General features: G+C 40.8%; 1 protein-coding gene across 7 annotated transcripts; it reads left to right on the top strand.

The window, feature by feature from the left end:
* The first annotated feature begins 1,565 nt into the window (after positions 1 to 1,565).
* LOC306851573 (SID1 transmembrane family member 2-like) lies at positions 1,566 to 23,026 on the top strand. Of its 7 annotated transcripts, XM_079387907.1 has the most exons (29): positions 2,546 to 2,678; positions 2,765 to 2,950; positions 3,042 to 3,163; positions 5,066 to 5,230; positions 6,292 to 6,337; positions 7,613 to 7,714; positions 7,805 to 7,888; positions 8,260 to 8,359; positions 10,684 to 10,749; positions 10,834 to 10,927; positions 11,067 to 11,122; positions 11,270 to 11,281; positions 11,817 to 11,855; positions 11,933 to 12,010; positions 12,128 to 12,184; positions 13,450 to 13,565; positions 13,642 to 13,715; positions 13,806 to 13,872; positions 13,950 to 14,023; positions 15,811 to 15,934; positions 16,022 to 16,139; positions 18,089 to 18,225; positions 18,465 to 18,573; positions 18,859 to 18,935; positions 19,017 to 19,063; positions 19,156 to 19,261; positions 19,480 to 19,590; positions 22,101 to 22,214; positions 22,300 to 22,825. In XM_079387907.1, exons 1-29 carry the CDS (start codon positions 2,676 to 2,678, stop codon positions 22,360 to 22,362), a joined length of 2,547 nt encoding a protein of 848 aa, XP_079244033.1. In that variant the 5' UTR covers positions 2,546 to 2,675; the 3' UTR covers positions 22,363 to 22,825. The 7 variants fall into 7 exon arrangements, with proteins under 7 accessions (XP_079244031.1, XP_079244032.1, XP_079244034.1 ...); XM_079387908.1 differs by lacking the exons at positions 2,546 to 2,678; positions 11,270 to 11,281 and adding an exon at positions 1,705 to 1,819 and having other exon boundaries at positions 11,805 to 11,855; XM_079387911.1 differs by lacking the exon at positions 11,270 to 11,281 and having other exon boundaries at positions 2,532 to 2,678; positions 11,805 to 11,855.

The raw sequence follows: 23,026 nt of genomic DNA on the forward strand, positions 1-23,026 counted from the left end.
CTGCAGAAGTGACACTTTGCTACACTGTAAAGTAGTGAGTGTACAGCTTGTATAACAGTGTGCTGTCCCCTCAAAATAACTCCACACAGCCATTAATGTCTAAACCGCTGGCCACAAAAGTGAGTACACCCCTAAGTGAAAATGTCCAAATTGGGCCCAATTAGCCATTTTCTCTCCCCGGTGTCATGTGACTCGTTAGTGTTACAGGGTCTCAGGTGTGAATGGGGAGCAGGTGTGTTAAATCTGGTGTTATCGCTCTCACTCTCTCATACTGGTCACTGGAAGTTCAACATGCACCTCATGGCAAAGAACTGGGGTGGGGGTCTGATGAGACCAAGATAAACTTATTTGGTTCAGATGGTGTCAAGCGTGTGTGGCGGCAACCAGGTGAGGAGTACAAAGAAGAATACTGAAGCAGAGACTGGGCCGCGGGGCAGTATTCCAACATAACGACCCCAAACACACCTCCAAGACGACCACTGCCTTGCTAAAGAAGCTGAGGGTAACGGTGATGGACTGGCCAAGCATGTCTCCAGACCTAAACCCTATTGAGCATCTGTGGGGCATCCTCAAACAGAAGGTGGAGGAGCACAAGGTCTCTAACATCCACCAGCTTCGTGATGTGGTCATGGTGGAGTGGAAGAGGACTGCAGTGGACACCTGTGAAGCTCTGGTGAACTCCATGCCAACGAGGGTTAAGGCAGTGCTGGAAAATAATGCTGGCCACACACAATATTGACACTTTGAGCTCAATTTGGACATTTTCACTTACACATGAATGTCTGTGTGTGGAGTTATTTAGAGGGGACAGCACATGTACACTGTTACACAAGCTGTACACTCACTACTTTACACTGTAGCAAAGTGTCATTTCTGCAGTGTTGTCACATTAAAAGATATAATAAAATATTTACAAAAATGTGAGGGTGTACCCACTTCTGTGAGATACTGTAGATATTATGTAGATATTATGTAAACGAAAACCTTTATTTTGGATGCAATTAATCACTTGACAACAATAGCTGTAACATGTAAACATACATATCGTCATAAAATATTAAATAAAAGCTTTTAAATATGAGAACTGTATTGGTGGTTAGTATCAGTGAATATGAAATCACTGCTTTTATGGAGGAATTGTGCATAAATGAGTATCAGTTTCACTTTCGCTTTGGATAAAAGCGTCTGCTAAATGACTAAAAGTACAAAGTAAAGAGTGTAAAGACCATCGGGCTAGGACACCGGCAAAGGATATTAGTATCGCTTTTTATTTGTATTTTATTTTTTTTCCTTTATATGTTTACTATTGAAATGTTGTTGTTTGCATTTGTCAATTTTATTTAATTTCTGTATTTTCTTAAATGGGTGTGTATAGAGTATTTACAGAGTGTTAACTTTTAGTTTTAGTTACTTTTTCTTATTTGTAAGTCGCTTTGGATAAAAGCATCTGCTAAATGACTAAAAGTAAAATAAGCTCAGCCGTAAACAAACGACGTCAGAGCGATATATCACGTGTCAATCTGTGCTGCGATTGGCTGTTCAGCAGTGTAGCCCCGCCCTCAGGTAATCCAGCGCGACCTTGTCATATTTAACTAAATGGAAAATGTTGTTTGTTGAATAAATGTTGAATTATGATCTCTGTGTAAATCAGAGAATGTTATTCGCTGGTGTTTACGCGGCGTCACGTGACGCGTGCGCGATGACGTCACGCGACGCAGCGTCCTGTCAGTATCAACACAACAGAGCGAGAGCGAGTGGACTGAACCGACACGGACGAACCGGATCGCGTTTCATCCGTTTAACGGCAGACTGTGTTCTGGTGAGCGCTGTGGGTGTTAGAATGTGTTTGTACCGGATCCCGCGCATTAACGGCAGATAAAACGAGCTTAACGCGAGACACAACATACCAACATGATTATGACATTATAGATATGCGTGAGATCTATATGTGTGTGTATATATATATGTGTGTGTATATATATGTGTATGCTTGTGTGATGTGAGTGTGGTGGTTAGTGTAAATACAGCCACTCTTAATACAATTCTACCATGTTTTTACTATAGTAAATGTGCATGGTTCTTATGGCCGGTGGTGAAAATGCTGTAGATTAATATTTCATTAATTCAACAAAAAAAATGTTGTATTCATTTATTGTAATTATTTTAATTACAAACGTTTAGATCATGTTATGGACAACAGAATTATTTTTATAAACTATAGTCATTGATCGAACTGTGGTCATGAGTTTAACTGCAGTATTGAGATTGTGTTTAAGGGGATTGAAAGACCTCTCTTCTGCACATCAAGGCTGCATTTATTTAATTTGACAGGAATCTTGTGAAATATTATTACATTTTCAAAGAATTTTATTTCTATTTGAATATATTTTGAAATCTAATTTAGATCCAAAGATTTCTATTTCACATGCTTTTGTATTTTTTATTTATCAAAGAATCCTGAAAAAGGTATCTCGATTTCGCATGATTTCTGAAGATCATGTGACACTGAAGACTGGAGTAATGATGCTGAAAATACAGCTGCAGATCACAGAAATACATTACACTTTAACACATATTCACACAGAAAACAGATATTTTACATTAGAATAATATTTCACTATTTTTACTGTATTTGTGATCAAATAAATGCAGCCTTTAAGAGACTTCTTAGAACTATGGTAACTATGTGTGTGTTGAGATGAAGTATGGTAAGTATGCAGTGAATGTGTTTCTCACTCCGCTGGTGTTCTGCTTCTGTTCTCAGGCTGATGACGGATCCAGGATGCAGGAGTTCTGCCGCGGTTCCGTCCTGCTGGTCCTGATGCTGGCGTCATGCGCTGCTAACGTGGTTATCCAGAGAGACGCTCAGTTCGACGTGACGTATTACGACATGGTCACCAGCGACAACCAGACCATCTACTCCTACAACCACACCGTGTCCAGGAACAAGGCACGAGTCCATCACAACACTGACCACTGGAGAAACATCTGAGGCGCTCACAGTAACTCTCTCTCTCTCTCTCTCTGTGTGTGTCTCTCAGACGGAGGGTGTGCGTGTATCTGTGGAGCTGCTGTCGGAGAGCACTCAGAGTCCGGTTCTGTTCGTGGTCCGGCAGAAGCAGGCCGTTCTGTCCTTCCAGGTTCCCCTCATCCTCAGAGGCCTGTGAGTACATCCCATAATAACCTGATCAAAGTGAGTGTGAGATGCTCAAATGTGTGTTTGACTTCATCAGTCTCCAAAAATAACTACAAAAAAATCTAAATACGAGGTAAAGTGTTATTATGAATTATGGTAAATTTAAAACATAAACTAGTGTTAAATTCAATTAGAAATGAATACATATGCAAAGCAACTTACAAATGAGGAACAAACGCAATTTGTCAAGGAGCCATCAATATTCATTATATACAATGTCAGTGTATACTGTTTAATACATTTCACCACATAATAACTATATATGTGTGTGTGTGTGTGTATATATATTAATATTGCTGGAGTCAGATGATAATCAGGTGTCAGAGTTAATTTTGAACTTCGATATGATGATTTGTTCAATCGTGTGTGAACTTTGATCTTTCAGTTCCTCATAAGCAGCACAAATGAAGCAATAAACTCATCTGTTTAGTTCTCACACTGTATGTTTTTAAAGGGACAGTTCACCCAAAATGAAAATTCTGTTATCATTTACTCACCAGTATATCAATCCAAACCTGTTTGAGTTTCTGTCTTCTGTCCCCAGGTGAAAAAAAAGTACACTTCCATAATGTACTTAAAGTGCTCTATTCTCACGCACTAATTTAGTAATTTTAATATACTTAAAAATGATTCTTTAGTACTTCTTAAGATTAAATTATAAGTGTACTCCGCTGTGCTGTTTTGAGACGCCATGAATATGAACGAAAATGTGCTTTTAACGTACTATCTCTGTATTTTAGAAATGTATTTAGTTACACTTGAACACTTTTTTCATACACTAGTGTACTACAAGCGGTGACAATAGTACGTTAAAAACACATTTTCGTTCATAATCATGGTGTCTCAAAACAGCAGAGTACACTTAGATGATCTTAAGTTTATATTAAGAAGTAATAAAGAATAATTTTTAGTATAAAAAAATGATATTTAGTATAAAACTAGAGCACTTTAAGTACATTATGGAAGTGCACTTTTTTCACCTGGGGAACACAAAAGAAGATATTTTAATGAATGAGGGAAACCAAACAGTTGCTGGTCCCCATTGACTTCCATAGTAAAGAGAACAAATACTATAGAAATCAGTGGCTACTGTCTGATGTTCAGCAGAAGGAAAATCAGGCAGGGTGGAAATGAGTAAATGAGAAGCAAATATATTTTAGGATGTTCTGATATGTATATTGGAAAACAAGACAACAATACTGAGGCAGATGTACATTTTTTGCAGTGCATGCAACATTTAATGCCATGAATTTAAGACTTTCTGCTCCTTATTATGTCTTAAAAGGATAGTTCACCCCAAAATGAAATTCTGTCATTAATTACTCACCCTTGTGTCGTTCCAAACCCGTAAGACCTTTGTTCATCTTCAGGACACAAATTAAGATACTTCTGATGAAATCCGAGAGCTCTCTGACCCTCCATAGACAGCAATGCAACTGAAATGCTCCCAGACCCAGAAACATAGCAAGGACATCATTAAAACAGTCCATGTGTCATCAGTGGCTCAACTTCAATTTTGCAAACCTACGAGAATACTTTTTGTGCACAAAGAAAACAAAAATAACAATCGTAAAATTACAGTTGAGCCACTGATGTCACATGGACTGTTTTAATGATGTCCTTGCTATGTTTCTGGGTCTGGGAGCATTTCAGTTGCATTGCTGTCTATGCAGGGTCAGAGAGCTCTCGGATTTCATCAGAAGTATCTTAATTTGTGTCCTGAAGATGAACAAAGGTCTTACGGGTTTGGAACGACACAAGGGTGAGTAATTAATGACAGAATTTCATTTTGGGGTGAACTATCCCTTAATTGTTTTTTTAAGAGAAGCCCTGTGTGAGGATGTGAATGAGTGTTTTCTCTGTCTGCAGGTATCAGAGGAAGTACCAGTACACACAGGTGGGCCGTACGCTGTGTCAGCCGCCCACCAAAGCCGTGGCAGAGATGCAGTTCTTCTATGTGGACGTGTCGACGCTGTCCAGCGCAGGGGTCCACTATCAGCTGCGCGTCAGTCGCGTGGACAGCTTCACGCTGCAGTGAGTCACTGAGACCAGTTCAGGCACAATCGGCTGATATCCACACTCCCTGAGCTTCAATCTGGTCCAGAAAACACACATTGCCATATTTAGTTTTTCTGCCATATATATATTACGGAAAAAAATAACCAGCTGACTTGTTAATGTTTGGGGTGATTTTATAGGTGGGTAAATCAGCATAGAAAATAAACAAATTACAAACATAAATATAATAGAACAAAGATACAAATGAAATAAGCTTTATATTTTTCAGGTAAGTCTAACAGTATTCAGGTAGTCAGATTTAAAATGACACTGCATAGTCTTCCACTGTATAAATTAAATCTAATAAATCTGTGTTAAAGCTACAAACGTTATTTTTCTCTCTGTTTTGTTGATTGATTAATATTTAAGACACAGAGAGCCTCAGGAACATTACACTGCTGTGAATATACTGTTACACATCCAGTTTCTTTCTCAATTGTTTACCTTCACCTGAGCCATAAGCAACTGTGTTTACTTGCAGAGACATGCATTTTGACATAATTTTGTGCGTATGTGTAATTTCAGGAACAAATAGATGCAGAAGTGAGCATAATTCATGTGCATCTGTGTGGCTCTCACCGTTTCTACACCGGACGACAAAATACTGTAGAACCCATTATAATCAGTGATGCTGTCTATACTGGATGCTGCGCAACAGACAGATCCCCGACAGTAAACTGATGCCACGTTCTGTTTATGACGTACTGACACAAAGTTCAAATGATGTGCAAAGGTCGCTTTGTCGTGTCCGGTGTAGAGCAAAGTGACAGCCAGAGTCTGTGTGTGAGCAAACAAAACAGCCAGTATAATTATAACGATCAGTATACTAAACATCACACATCCTGCGATGTGACTATCACAGATGCGCACATCGCGATATCGATGCTGAAACCATATATCGGGCAGCCCTAATCCAGACCTGTTCAGTCTCACTGTTTTCTTTAAACCCGTGGCCTGAAGCTTTTTAGTGTCCTGTTTGCATCAGAAGGGTGTGTTCTCTGATCTTTAGGAATGTCATGCTTCTTTTCTCTTCACAGAACAGACAAGAAATTCAGCTTCAATGCGACGCCGTCCCAACCACAGGTTCGCACACACACACTCATTCAGTCACTGGGGCTGGTGTTTTCTTCATGGGTTTTGGGTGGTTTGTCTTCTCAGATTCACAGAACTGATTTCAGATCAGATGAGTGTCAGAGACGCTGCAGAGCTGATCTCAGAGCAGTCTGTGAATCATCTGGCACTGATGAACATCCTCTGATCTCAGTCCTGCAGCGTCACACACTCACTGCTGGAGGAGTTTACAGCCGGACAGGTGTGTGTGGGAGAGCAAACAGGTGTGTGTTTGACATCCTGCTTCTGAAGGATCTGAGTAACAGATACAGCTGACGTGAAGCTGGAGGCCTGTTCATGGAATCATCATTGTGTTGTGTGTAGTTTACTATAATGACAGAAGAATCATGATAAATGTGAATCCAGGGCCAGACACTGCAGCCGCAGATACAAACTACTTGTTTCACCCAAATCTGTGAGAATTTTTTATTTTTTTTTACTTGGGGCGGGGGGACTTCCACTGTATTGCCAGAGACATTCTAAATGTCGTCTTTTGTGTTCCACAGTAAAGGTAATCACAGGATAGCTGAACTATGGTTTCAGGGCAGATTTCGACCAGCAGGGGACACCCTGAACACCCTCAGAACATTATTATAATGTCATAACTCGGATTCATTTCAAAAGCAGCAGCATTGCCAAGAAACCGCTTTAGACAACAGTTTGTTTCAGTACATCATGACACCGCCTCACTCTGCCATTAAATTTGCTGATGTGAGTGAATTTATCAAAATGACCTACATTACTTCAGACCAGCGTCACGTTTGATCATCTGACCCAAATCTGATCTGTGACAGATTTTGGATGAGTTTGAAGAAAAGTGTTTTTGACCAATTCAATCTTGAATATGAATAATGTGGGTTATTTCAGATGTCTCTCTCTATCTCACACACACACAAACGTTTACAAAGTGTGGGCACTGCCTAAACTTATAGCTAATCACCATGGCTATAGCTATAATAATAATTATTATATAATTATAATTAACTAAAATCATAGACACTTAACTTATTATACACACTTAACACTAACCAATACACTAAACCTAAAATAAAATATTCTGCATTTTTTCCATTTTAAAACTGTTTACTTTTTTTTGTTTTTACAAATGAGGACATCTCTAAAATGAGGTTTTGTCAGGTTTAGCTAATTTCTTGCCCCCAAAATATAGATTTATACACACAGAGAGATCTCCTGCAGTGATGGTGTGTGTGTGTGTGTGTGTGTGTGTCTGTGTGTGTCTGCGTGCAGTTCTTTAAGTACGTGTTTCCGGATGGTGTGGACACAGTGATTGTGAAGGTGAACTCACAGAAGAACTTCCCCTGCTCAGTCATGTCAATACAGGACATCCAGGTGAGAAACACACACACACACACATATTTCAGAGTCAGTCAGATGTGCATACGGTGATATCTGTCTGTCTGTCTCTCTCGGTCTGTCCAGTGTCCAGTTTATGATCTGGATAATAATGTGGCGTTTATTGGAATGTATCAGACTATGACCACCACAGCTGCCATCACAGTGCAGGTAACACACACACACACACACACACACACACACACACACACACTGCTCATCACAAGAGCTTTCCACCGATGCAGGTGTTTTTAAATTAAGCTAATGACTTTTTATGTCACCTAACCATCACTGAAACTGTTTTTCATGTATTGTAGTCAGGCATTGAGGTCATGTGACTAAACTTTTTGCCGCTTTTTCACTAAAAGGTTTGCAGTGGCTTTTATCTCGCATTTGATGTCTATTTGCATTTTTAATTAAACACGGTTGAAATATGTTTATGTATCAGTTTGATTGACGGGAATGGGCGCACCAGCACACAGAATCAGTGCACTGCTGTTATTATTATTATTGTGTGAGGATGTGTGTTCCGTGTGTTTCAGAGGAAGGATTTCCCCAGTAACAGTTTCTATGTGGTGGTAGTGGTGAAGACTGAAGACGAGGCGTGCGGAGGACCGCTGCGATTCTACCCACTCTTACCTGGTTTGTGCAGCCAATCAGGGCACAGTGTTACTCTACTGCAGCCAATCAGGGCACAGTGTTACTCTACTGCAGCCAGTCAGAGCACAGTGTTACTTTACTGTATCCAATCAGAGCACAGCACAGTGTTACTCTACTGCAGCCTATCAGAGCACAGTGTTACTTTACTGTATCCAATCAGAGCACAGTGTTACTTTACTGTATCCAATCAGAGCACAGTGTTACTTTACTGTATCCAATCAGAGCACAGTGTTACTCTACTGCAGCCAATCAGAGCACAGTGTTACTTTACTGTATCCAGTCAGAGCACAGCACAGTGTTACTCTACTGCAGCCAATCAGAGCACAATGTTACTTTACTGTATCCAATCAGAGCACAGTGTTACTTTACTGTATCCAATCAGAGCACAGTGTTACTTTACTGTATCCAATCAGAGCACAGTGTTACTTTACTGTATCCAATCAGAGCACAGTGTTACTTTACTGTATCCAATCAGAGCACAGTGTTACTCTACTGCAGCCTATTAGAGCACAGTGTTACTTTACTGTATCCAATCAGAGCACAGCACAGTGTTACTCTACTGCAGCCTATCAGAGCACAGTGTTACTCTACTGCAGCCAATCAGAGCACAGTGTTACTTTACTGTATCCAGTCAGAGCACAGCACAGTGTTACTCTACTGCAGCCAATCAGAGCACAGTGTTACTGTACTGTATCCATTCAGAGCACAGTGTTACTTTACTGTATCCAATCAGAGCACAGCACAGTGTTACTCTACTGCAGCCAATGAGAGCACAGTGTTGCGTTACTGTATCCCATCAGAGCACAGCACAGTGTTACTCTACTGCAGCCAATCAGAGCACAGTGTTACTTTACTGTATCCAATCAGAGCACAGCACAGTGTTACTCTACTGCAGCCAATCAGAGCACAGTGTTACTTTACTGTATCCAATCAGAGCACAGCACAGTGTTACTCTACTGCAGCCAATCAGAGCACAGTGTTACTCTACTGCAGCCAATCAGAGCACAGTGTTACTTTACTGTATCCAATCAGAGCACAGCACAGTGTTACTGTACTGTATCCAATCAGAGCACAGTGTTACTTTACTGCAGAGTAGAGTCAGAACACAGTAGGCTTGTTCGAGATGAACTACACTAGCCTGCCACTGGCTGGTGAGAGTAGCTGCTTGCAGTCAGGGCCAAATTAAAAGCGGAGAAGTCAAGTCGGACACTTTCTGCTTCCGGTGGTGATGATTGCAGTGTTTCCTACTCTTATCGCAGATAAAGTTAATTAAATGCAATATTTGTCAATATTTGTCTGACTTCCTGGAGAAGGCTGCTGCGAATTCCTTGGACGGCGGTGAAAACCAATGCGGAAGTCCTAAATCGAATCAAGCCAGCTATGTTGCTTGAAGCCAAAATGACCATGCAACGGTTAACATTCTTTGGACATGTCATACATCATTGGAAAAATCTATCATGCTGGGACTGGTCAGTGGAACACGCAGAAGAGGCCGTCCAAGGACACGCTGGTTGGATACCATCCAGATGGACACCGGCATGAAAATGAGTGACCTCAAGGAAGAGGTAAAGGACAGAAGGACATGGAGGAGGCGGCCTATGAAGTAGTCAAGAGTCGGACACGACTAAATGGCTAGAAGAGAAGAAGAATGTGTCAAATACAAAACGTTTTTATGAGCAATAGAAACACTTTTTATATACTGCTTAATACAGCGCCATCTGTTCATGAATAAAGTTCAACATAAACATATACTATTTAAATACCAATAAAGTGGGGATATATATGCTTTTATCAATGTTTTTGATAAAAAAAATGACTCAAGGTAACAGTGCGACTACACTAAAAAAAACACCTTTACTGTTATGAAAAAACAGATTCGTGAGCATTATTGGAATTGAATTGTTAGAATAAACACGCAACACACATCGTGCTTGTCATCACAGAATCTGACCAATCAGAATAAAGAGTGTCGATTTTGAGCAACTGTAGTGCCCGGCGGCTGGTCTCGTTTCGCTCTTGCGGTACTTTGATGGCACATGTGATCGTAAGGCAGCTGCAGCGCTGATTAAAGTCAGACAAATGTTCTAACCAGAATGCATTGCTTTTGTCAGGTGGCAGCCGATCTTTGCGTCACCGCATGAAGTCGAACAAGCCTAGTGTTATTGTACTGCAGCCAATCAGAGCACAGGATTACTGTACTGCATCCAATCAGAACAGAGTGTTACTCTAATGCAGCCAATCAGAGCATAGTGTTATTGTACTGCAGCCAATCAGAATCCATGTTTGATGTGATTGTGTTTCCTCAGACAAGCTGCTGGACGCTGGGAATCGCAGTAAAACTCTGGATGTGATTGTTTCTCCTGCCATTAACTGTGAGCAGCACACTACACATTCACTCAGTCGTTCATTCATTCATCCGTCCATCAGTTCATTGGCTCATTCTGTCTGTTCTCTAGCGGAGGTGTATGTGATGGGGATGCTCTTCTGCCTGGGGATCTTCCTGTCCTTCTATCTGCTAACGTTTCTCGTGGCGTGTTTGGAGAATAAGAGGTTTGAAGTGATTGTGACACAGATGCTGCTCTGAGCCTGAAACATGATGCCAGCGACACTGAATAAATCCAGTAATCAACGGTTTTCATGATGACGTGTGACGATTAAATGACCGCCAATCACATTCTGTCTTTCTCAGGATGAACAGGAAGAGGGAGGGGCTTCTGAACATCGACACCTCACCTGCTGAGACAGGTAACCAAACACACACATCTGTAGGAGTGTTAACTGTAATCTAATAATTAATCCGGATCACAGAATTATGAATGTCTTTAATGCAATGAGTGACTTTATTAAAGTGTTTATTCTTTTATTTCCTTTTCGGCATCTTTGTGTGTTTAGCGTCTCTCTTGGGTAAGATCTGTGTGTGATTTATTTGGATGCTGTCTCTCACAGTGTGTGTGTGCGTGCGTGTGTGTGTGTGTGTGAGTATGTGTGTTTGTGTGAGTATGTGTGTGTGCAAGATACGACACTTCCCGCTTTCATTTGCTCACAAACTCTCTCTTTATGGGAACTTCCTGTGCACATCTGTAGTTGTGACATCACTGCTGTAAACTAACCCAGCACTAACACACTCCTGTTTAGAAGTGAATAGTAACATCTTTTAATCTGGGCATGACAGCTTCATTTACGCACAGGAGTGACTCTGCTGAATGATCGAGTAATCTCTGTAGAAAGAAGCATGAATGCCAGCAGTGTTTGAAATATTAAAGACTATTATACTAGTTGTTTAGATCAGTTCTGTGTTGATTTTGTGTAAATGTGGCATCACTCCTGTAAGTAACTGAACTGTGTATGATATTCAGTACTGAAGATTTAGATGGAGTTACACACACACACACACACACACACACACGAGCATCTATCTAACCCACAGTGTGTGTTTCAGGAAAGGCTCCAGTGTCTCCCTATGAATACGGTTCATTTGGTAAGTTTGTGAAAGTTTTCACTCAGATTGATTCTTTCTGTGTCAGATGTGTTTTAATCTGTCTGCTGTTTCTCTAGCTGATAACGGCAGCACACTGAGCTCTGAAGCTGTTACTGACAGTTTAACATCGGCCGATGGGACCTACGGATACATTGGTATACACACACACACACACACACACACACACAGAATATTCATGTTGCCAGTTCACTGCCCTCTCATTGGCTGTCTGATGTGCTCTGCTTTCTGATTGGTGTGTTTTTACCACTTAGGATCGGAGACTTTTAAACGGCGAATAACCGCAGCACATCATGTAGCCATCCGCATTGGTGACACGCCCACTTTATAAATCAGCCAATCAGCACCTCCATACGAAATCCCACCCAATCCAAAATCAGAATCCCACAAATATTGGTCCGATGTCCTGAAAACCACTGGAAATGATTTGGGCTGCCCTCGACTAAAGATTTGTCTGGTCGACTAGTAGTCATTCATTTGAAGCATTAGTCGACTAATCACATGTTTATTAATAAACCATTTAAATCATAATAATGAGCCTTTAATTGCCTGCATATAATAAGCGCTCAAGCAGATGCATAAAGCTTGCAGAAGTAATGATTATGAATGTGTCAGAAAAACAGCAAGGAGACTGCATTAACATTTGAATAATTTATTGCTAAACTAGTGCTTTCTTTGTGTTCGGTTTCACTGACACTGACTCGTCATCTCCGCAGGACATGCATGTTTCATACGGATTACATAATCTGACAATATTTGTCTTCCATTTGAATTGGTTCATTTGAATGAAGACATTTCACTCTCTAGATATGTTTTTAATGTCTGTAAGGCAAGTTTACACTGAGTTTCGTGCTCAAGTTCACAGAGACAGAGACGGCAGAAAGCGCATCCTGACTGCTTTCATTATTTTACAAAAGAGCAATCTTTTGTTGTTATTGTGAGTGCACACAAATAAACAGAGTCTTTACAGATTCGAAAGATGTTACTCTTATCTGAGTGGGAGTATTTTAAGTGACCGGCACCTCCATCTGTCCTGCAGTGATCACTACTGTTCATCTTCAGTCTCCACAGACACTGAACAGCGCATATTTCTCTAGCTTAACATTAGATTGAGCGGTCATGTAAAGTTGCTAATACTTGCATATTTCAGATGATAAGCTGTTTGAGGTCGATGAATGAACGAATGTTTGGATGTCCTGCCCGATGTACTGTATTACGACAAAGACCAGCCGTTAACGATCTATGTAACTTCACCAATGTGGTATTTTATTTAAATTTTTCTGCGACTAATAAAATTTTGGTTGACCAAGCCTCTTCTCGTCAACTAACGGTTAGTCGACTATTAGGGGGCAGCCCTAGAAATGATAATTTCTCTAATTGTATTTGTCTATTAAATGCATAAATGCAAAGGAGTAAATCAGGTGCCCTATTTGCTGAAAGATTTTGCATGGAAAGTCTAATGAATGATGTAATGAATGATTTCAGCATCTATTTCAGGAATTCATTCAGTGATCCATCCATAATGATGATATAAATCTGAGGTCTGCTGATCAGTGTTGTGTTTTCTGTGTTCTAGAGCGTTCCTTAGAGAGCGTCGGCCGCAGTCGACAAGAGTCTCTGAGTTCAGTAGAAGAGGACGATTACGACACGCTGGCCGACATCGACTCGGACAAAAACATTGTCCGTACGAAGGTGCTCGACCTACCGGGAAAAACACACAACTATAACTGTGTGAGTGTTTATTTACTGTGATCTCTGTCCTTCGCAGAAGTTCCTGTGCGTCTCTGATCTCGCTCGTAAAGACAAGCGCATCCTCAGCAAGAAATACCAGATCTACTTCTGGTGAGTCTCAAACACACGGGTCAGGACAGAAAGTGTGTGTGTGTATGTTATACCTCCAGTGATTGCGATGTGTGTGTGTTTTCACTGCAGGAACATCGCTACGATCGGAGTGTTTTACGCTCTTCCTGTCATTCAGCTGGTTATCACCTATCAGACGGTATGTAATCTCTGTTTGTGTCTCATGCCGTGTCTTGATTGGATTCATGATGACTATTAATCTGTATTTTCTGACAGGTTGTAAACGTCACCGGAAACCAAGATATCTGCTATTATAACTTCCTGTGTGCACACCCTCTTGGAGCACTGAGGTGTGTGTGTGTGCATTCTTCAGACATTCAGACAAAACTACCAGTCATTACTGTTGATAGTGTTCAGTCTATTTGAATACATGTCATTAACTACATGATTTTAACTGTGCATATGTGACCCTGGAGCACAAAAGCAGTCATGAGTAACACAGGTATATCTGTAGCAATAGACAACAATACATTGTATGGATCAAAATTATACATTTCTCTTTTATGACAAAAATCATTAGGATATTAAGATCATGTTCCATGAAGATATTTAGTAAATTTCCTACCATAAATATATCAAAACTTCATTTTTGATTAGTAATATGCATTGCTAAGAAGTTCATTTGAACAACTTTAAAGGAGATTTTCTCAATATTTAGATTTTTTTGCTCCCTCAGATTCCAGATTTTCTAATAGTTGTATCTCAGACAAATATTGTCCTTTCATAACAAACCATACATCAATGGAGAGATTATTTATTCAGATTTCAGATGATGTAGAAATGTCAATTTTGAAAAATTTACCCTTATGACTGGTTTTGTGCTCCAGGGTCACATTTCTGCCATATGGACCCTTACATAGTCACCACTGATAAGCTACACCTAAATATAATGTAGAAACTTTAACTTTCTGTGAAGCTGCTTTGCAAGGATTTGTATAGCAAAGTCGTGGCCTAATGGATAGAGAGTCGGACTCGTGATCCAAAGGTTGTGGGTTCGAGTCTCGGGCCGGCAGGGATTGTAGGTGGGGGGAGTGAATGTCCAGCGCTCTCTCCACCCTCAATACCACGACTGAGGTGCCCTTGAGCAAGACACCGAACCCCCAACTGCTCCCCGGGCGCTGCAGCATAAATGCTGCCCACTGCTCCGGGTGTGTGTTCACGGTGTGTGTGTGTGTGTGTGTGTGTGTTCACTGCTGTGTGTGTGTGTGTTCACTGCTGTGTGTGTGTGTGTTCACTGCTGTGTGTGTGTTCACGCTGTGTGTGTGTGTGTGTGTGTGTTCACTGCTGTGTGTGTGTGTGTTCACTGCTGTGTGTGTGTTCACGGTGTGTGTGTGTGTGTGTGTGTGTGTTCACTGCTGTGTGTGTGTTCACGGTGTGTGTGTGTGTTCACTGCTGTGTGTGTGTTCACGGTGTGTGTGTGTGTGTTCACTGCTGTGTGTGTGTTCACGGTGTGTGTGTGTGTGTGTGTGTGTGTGTGTGTGTGTTCACGGTGTGTGTGTGTTCACGGTGTGTGTGTGTGTGTTCACTGCTGTGTGTGTGTTCACGGTGTGTGTGTGTGTGTTCACTGCTGTGTGTGTGTTCACGGTGTGTGTGTGTGTGTGTGTGTGTGTGTGTGTGTGTGTGTGTTCACTGCTGTGTGTGTGTTCACGGTGTGTGTGTGTTCACGGTGTGTGTGTGTTCACGGTGTGTGTGTGTGTTCACTGCTGTGTGTGTGTTCACGGTGTGTGTGTGTGTTCACTGCTGTGTGTGTGTTCACGGTGTGTGTGTGTGTGTGTTCACTGCTGTGTGTGTGTTCACGGTGTGTGTGTGTGTGTTCACTGCTGTGTGTGTGTTCACAGTGTGTGTGTGTGTGTGTGTGTGTGTGTGCACGTTGGATGGGTTAAATGCAGAGCATGAATTCCGAGTATGGGTCACTATACTTGGCAGTACGTCACGTCACTTCACTTCACTTCACTTCAAATAAACAAAGTTTATTTAGTTTATTTTATTTAGAAGTAAGTGGATAATAAACAGTCTAACAGCATAAAGCCTGTGCTCATCAAGGACAAGGTAAATGTGAGTGTTGTGATGTTTTCAGCTCCTTCAATAACATCCTGAGTAACCTGGGTTATGTGCTGCTGGGGCTGCTCTTCCTGCTCATCATCCTACAGAGGGACATCCTTCATAACCGCGCGCTCGAGCGCAACGACAGCACAGCGCTGGTGAGACACACAAACACAAGCGTCATATCCACTCAGACTCTCTGCAGCACTTCAGACACGTGTTCTGATCAGCTGTTTGTCTTTCAGGAGTGTGGCATTCCCAAGCACTTCGGCCTGTATTACGCCATGGGCACTGCTCTGATGATGGAGGGGCTACTCAGCGCCTGCTACCATGTCTGTCCAAACTACACCAACTTCCAGTTCGGTGAGTGTGATGAAGCTGATGTAACACAGGCTAGAGCTGCATGATTAGTGGTTATAAGATCGCGATCTCGATTCAAACATCCACACAATCTCATTTCTCAATGACAACGATTCACCTGTCTATTAAACCTTTGAGAGAATCATACCAGAACATTCAGATCTGTGTTTGTGCTGACAAAGAGAGCAGACGTGTTTAGGTAAGAAACAGCTTCACAAACAGTCGTTTTTACAACACAGTATTATATCTGCCTTACAGTGATTCATATGATCACAGAAATACTGGAATAAAAGTGTATCGTTTGGATTTAAACACAATAATTTGTCGATTGCATCGTTTAACAGTGACTGTTAAAAATGTATTTGTCATTGAATCATTCCTTCAAGAGATTCGTTCAGAAACACTGATTCATCCAGTAATGAAACAAGTGAAGTATTTATGAGTGAGTCATTGAATCATTCATTCAAACCACTTTTTCAAAATGTTAATATAAAAACTTGGTGCATTAATATGTGACCCTGGAGCACAAAACCAGTCATAAGGGTACATTTTGTGAAATTGAGATTCATACATCATCATCATCTGAATAAATAATCTTTCCATTGATGTATGGTTTGTTATGATAGGACAATATTTGTCTGAGATACAACTATTAGAAAATCTGGAATCTGAGGGAGCAAAAAAATCTAAATATTGAGAAAATCTCCTTTAAAGTTGTTCAAATGAAGTTCTTAGCAATGCATATTACTAATCAAAAATTAAGTTTTGATATATTTACGGTAGGAAATGTACTAAATATCTTCATGGAACATGATCTTAATATCCTAATGATTTTTGTCATAAAAGAGAAATGTATAATTTTGATCCATACAATGTATTGTTGGCTATTGCTGCAGATATACCTGTGTTACTCATGACTGCTTCTGTGCTGCAGGGACACATATATTAATGTTCAATAATTCATTCAAATTAAACAAGCACTTTAAATAGCCTGCAGAAATTAATATTTTGTCACACATTATTTTGTTTAGTTCAGAATTGTGATCTGTATTTGAGACAAAAAAAGTTGTGATTGTCAGTTTATCCAGAATCGAGCAGGCATTGATGCGTTTCTGCACTGCTGCTGTGATTCATCTGATTGCACAAACTGGGGTTTTTAAGGAACTGCAGGTGTTTTGTGACGTACATCTGAGTGTAATGCATTATTGAAAAAGAATAAATGTAGAGCAGAACTGTGTTCTGTGTGTTGGTTGTTGATTGGATGCTGCAGTGTGGGGGCGTGTCTCAGATGAGTGGGGCGGAGTTTGAGACTAAATGTTTGTAGTGCTTGTGTCACCAGAGAGAAGATCTGGTTATGACATTTAGATTAAACATTACAAAGAAAAACAAATGTTACATTTTTTTTTTTTAAACATGCATAGATGTATTTGGAAGTCGTGGCCTAATGGTTAGAGAGTCGGACTCGTAATCGAAAGGTTGCGAGTTCGAGCCCCCGGCCGGCAGGGATTGTAGGTGGGGGGAGTGAATGTCCAGCGCTCTCTCCACCCTCAATACCACGACTGAGGTGCCCTTGAGCAAGGCACCGAACCCCCAATTGCTCCCCGGGCGCTGCAGCATGGCTGCCCACTGCTCCGGGTGTGTGTTCACGGTGTGTGTGTGTGTGTGTGTGTGGATTTGTTCACTACTCACTGCTGTGTGTGTGCACTTGGATGGGTTAAACGCAGAGCACCAATTTCGAGTATGGGTCACCATACTTGACAATACGTCACGACTTTTTTTTTTATTTGTTCCTAATGCGTTTAGAAAATAGGCAGGGTGGATTTTTATTTCATGCTGACTTTAACTTAAAATCTCTGGGTGACTTCAAGTAAGTATTTTAGCTTAAAGGGGTTTGGCTGATAATAAAGTTTGGGAATCTCTGATCTTGTTTATCTCATGTTTGTGTGTTTCAGACACCTCGTTCATGTATATGATTGCTGGACTGTGTATGTTGAAGCTGTATCAGAAGAGACACCCGGACATCAACGCCAGTGCATACTCCGCTTACGCTTGTCTGGCTGCCGTCATATTCTTCTCTGTGCTGGGAGTGGTGAGAGCTCACACACACACACACACACACACACACGCCTTTGTATTCAAGTGTATGATCTCATAAATCAGCCAAATCATGTTTCTATTTCAGTCTAGTGATGCAGGTTTTTATAAGGGTTGGTTTAGGGATCAACAGGTAGTTAGGAGACAGAAACTATCATTAACCTGGTAGAAAAACCATGAATGTTTCTGAGATGAGTCTAACCTGTGTGTGTGTGTGTGTGTGTGTGTGTGTAGGTGTTTGGTAAGGGTAACACGGCGTTCTGGATCATTTTCTCTGTCATACACATACTGGCCACGCTGCTGCTGAGCACACAGCTCTACTACATGGGCCGCTGGAGACTGAGTGAGTTTTACACACACACACACACACACACACACACACACACACACACATGCTGGTTTTTGTGGTTTATGGGGACTCTCCATAGGCGTAATGGTTTTTATACTGAACAAACTGTGTGTGCTATTGCCCTACACCAACCCTACACCTAAACTTAGCCCTCACAGGAGACTTTGTCTAGCTCACCCTATCTTACACACACATACAAACACACACACACACACACACACACACTCAACACATCTGACATATTCAGCAGGTGAAGCTGATGCTGTGTGTGTGTTTCAGACTCGGGGATCTTGCGCAGGATCTTGCATGTGATCTACACAGACTGTATTCGGCAGTGCAGTGGACCCATGTACATTGTGAGTACACACACACACACACACACACACACACACACACACACACAGCTGTCACAGTGAATCTCTCTGATGTGTGTGTAGGATCGAATGGTTCTGCTGGTGATGGGAAACATTGTGAACTGGTCACTGTGAGTAACGCTGATCATCATCATTTCACATCTCTCTTAGTCACAAGATACGAGCACACGCGTGACCCCTGTGTGTCTGTGTGTGTGTTCAGGGCGGCGTACGGACTCATCAAACGACCCAACGACTTCGCTTCGTACCTGCTGGCCATCGCTATCTGTAACCTGCTGCTCTACTTCGCCTTTTACATCATAATGAAGGTGCTGCTCTCGTTATGACATCATCATCTACTTCCTGTGGTCCTGACGTCTCACCGCAGGGTTCTTCAGGTCCGGCCCTGACTGACGGTGGCCCTCGAGGGCCTGATCTGAAGAACTGTCCTGTGGTTTTTGTGAGAGGAGCTTGTGCTCCGGTGATTGATTTGAGTTTTAGTCTCGTTCAGATGTGTTTATTTGTGATTGAACTGTTGTGTGTGCAGCTGCGCAGCGGCGAGCGAATCAAGTGTCTGGCTCTGGTGTGTATTCTCTTCACCGCTGTGGTCTGGGGTTTCGCTCTGTTCTTCTTCTTTCAGGGTCTCAGTACATGGCAGGTGGGTCACTCGCCCTCACACACACACACACACACACACACTCACACACACACACTTTACCCCTTTTTGTCCCTGAATTTTATTTGTTAAATACATTCTACCATTCAGAAAGTTTAGGGTCAGTAAGATTTTTTTTTTTATTAATATTTTTATTAATCAAGGATGCATTAAATTGAGCAAAAGTGTCAATACAGGCATTTATAATGTTACAAAAGATTTCTATTTCAAATAAATGCAGTTCTTTTGAACTTTCTATCCATCTGTGAATCCTGAAAAATAAAATGTATCACAGTTTCCACAGAAATATTGAGCAGCACAACTGTGTTCAACATTGATAATAATCAGAAATGTTTGTTGAGCAGTAAATCAGTATATTATTATGATTTCTGAAGATCATGTGACACTGAAGACTGGAGTAATGATGCTGAAAATACAGCTGCAGATCACAGAAATACATTACACTTTAACACATATTCACATAGAAAACAGCTGTTTTAAACTGTAATATTTCAGATTTTTGATCAAATAAATACAGCCTTAGTTAGTGAACAGAATAAAATTCTTTCAAAAAGATTTTCAAAAAATCTTACTGACCCCAAACTTCTGAATATTCATGTTTTAAATAACTTCTGAGCGTTACATCAATCCCAGCTCATGATGCTTCTGGTCTAATCATTTAAATTATTTTAGTCAAGTTTCTATTTATAATAAAGTCGGATGCTGATGATTTACCCATTTTATGGAAGTTTAGCATTAAAGTGTTTGCTTGCATTCAGTGCTCGACTTCTTACCTGCCAAAAGCTGAAGAATGGAAAACAATAACAGCGGTAAAATCACTGGCATTATTTGGTTAATTTATTTACTGGGCTATTAATAATGGAGTTTAACTTCTATATTTGGTTCTTACATTGTACTTTAAAGCTAGCTTCAGGCTGCTCTTCAAATAAAAGTAAGTATAACATGCACAGTTGCAGTGCCAGATGCTGATTGGTCCGTCCAGTGTTCCAGTGATGTAAAACACCTGCGGTGGTGTTCTGGGGAATATAGTGTCGTGACCCTTAAGTTCATTTATGTTTACTATGGAAATGTTGTTATATGCATGTGTCAATTTTATTTAATTTCTGTATTTTCTTAAATGGGTGTGTATAGAGTATTTACAGAGTGTTAACTTTTAGTTTTAGTTACTTTTTCTTATTTGTAAGTCGCTTTGGACAAAAGCGTCTGCTAAATGACTAAAAGTAAAGTAAGTCATCGCTGTATTCACAAGCTCATCTTCCACTGGTTTAATAAAGTCATTGAGCGGCAGGTCAGCAACTGTGTTACGTAGGGCTGTGCAATTAATCGAAATACAGTTTAGATTTCAATTTCCGCCTCCAACAATTATGAAAATACAATAATCGAGATAAAACTATTATTGCGCCCCATTCCACCCTTTTAGCGGTGTGCTTTCACTCCTCCATAAAAGCCCAATTTCACATCAGTAAAATCATGTAACGAGACTTTTGCAAAATGGGACATGCTTGATTTATTAAACTCAATTAGATTTATTCATGTTTTTAAAAGTGCGAAACAGAACTTGCACTGTTCCCCGGGAGGATTTGTGCGCTCAGAGACGAAGCAGAACACGGGCATGTAGTCATCTTTTAGCTCCTAAACGGTCAAATACATGCAAAAATGTCTCAAAATGCGGCGCTTAGTGATTATTCCTGTAAACCCTCGTTAGTTATGTAATGAACGTAAACAGTTGAGAATGAAAATACGTGTGTAACAGTACGTGCGGCTCTTAAAGTGACAGCAGCCTAATATTCCTGCGGCGACTGTGAGCTTAATATTAATCAAACAAGACAAAATCACTCACGGCTCTTGACTGAACTACTTTTGTAGCTTTAATGAGAAACTAATGAAGGTTAACCCTTACAGTGAAGTCTGTGCTGTTTTATTTTACATTAGACTATTCATATTTATCGCTATCTTTAAAGAAATGTGTCCCTGCAGCACAAAAGCAGTCATCAGTAGCACAGGTATATCTGTATCAATAGCCAACAATACATTGTATGGATCAAAATTATACATTTCTCTTTTATGACAAAAATCATTAGGATATTAAGATCATGTTCCATGAAGATATTTAGTAAATCTCCTACCGTAAATATATCAAAACTTCATTTTTGATTAGTAATATGCATTGCTAAGAACTTCATTTGAACAACTTTTGCTCCCTCAGATTCCAGATTTTCTAATAGTTGTATCTCAGACAAATATTGTCCGATCATAACAAACCATACATCAATGGAAAGATTATTTATTCATGATGTATAAATCTCAATTTTGAAAAAATATACCCTTATGACTGGTTTTGTGCTCCAGGGTCACACATCATTCAGATAAAGTTTTGATCATATTGGCCACTCATAATCATGCTAATTAATCGTGATTATGATTGTTGTTGTAATGGAGCAGCCCTAGTGTCACCTGTGTGCAGTGATGTTGATCGATCTGTGTGTCTCCAGAAAACTCCAGCTGAGTCTCGTGAGCACAACCGTGAATGTATCCTGCTCTCCTTCTTCGACGATCACGACATCTGGCACTTCCTGTCCTCCATCGCCATGTTCGGTTCCTTCCTGGTGAGTCCAGAACATCAGTCAGACTCAAACACAACTGAAAATCATCTCGTCAAATAAACACCCATCCGTCTGTCTGTGGTTTTAGGTTCTGCTCACGATGGATGACGACCTCGACGCGGTTCAACGAGACAAAATCTACGTCTTCTGATGGACAGACATCGAGAGTCCCTGTACTAGCCAATCACAGAGCAGCACCAGGAGTGTCGGCCAATGAGAGGCCTCGCTACCTGAATGTTTACCTGCCAGTCAGAGATGCTGTGGGAGGAGCCTCATACGAGAACTAATGCTGATAGGACAGTGACTGTGCCAGAGCTCCTCCCCTCATCACGTGTTAATCGCTTCAGACCTGCCCTGCTAATCTCAATGCAGTTTAGTACCGGTGGAGTTTCTCTGCTCTCTGTTCTCTGCGTTTGTGTCCGTCTGTGGCCTTCTGTGTCTGTGGTTTTGGACCGTGTGGTTCTGACTGTAAATCAGAGCCGAGCTGCTTCACTCATCTAAAGATGATTCTGATCTGAGAAAATCAACTTTGCACTGTCTTAAAATTACAGTTTGTGTTTTTACAGAGTACAAACGGAATGATTAATGAATAAAGAGTTTTTACGGTTGTTTTCAGGTGTGTAAATCTGTTTTGCTTTATGATGACAGTGGACATAATGATTCTCATTACTGGACCGGTGCTGAAGGAACAACAGATTTCAGTTTCCATGCACCGAAGCAATCAGTTTACAGTGTTTCCCACAGGATTTAGTGCCTCTACTACAAGAACTAAACATTCAATAAACAAAGAAATATCTCTAGCCATCTGAAATTAT

This window comes from Barbus barbus (assembly GCF_936440315.1).
Source record: "Barbus barbus genome assembly, chromosome: 31".
Classification (NCBI taxonomy): Eukaryota; Metazoa; Chordata; class Actinopteri; order Cypriniformes; family Cyprinidae; genus Barbus; species Barbus barbus.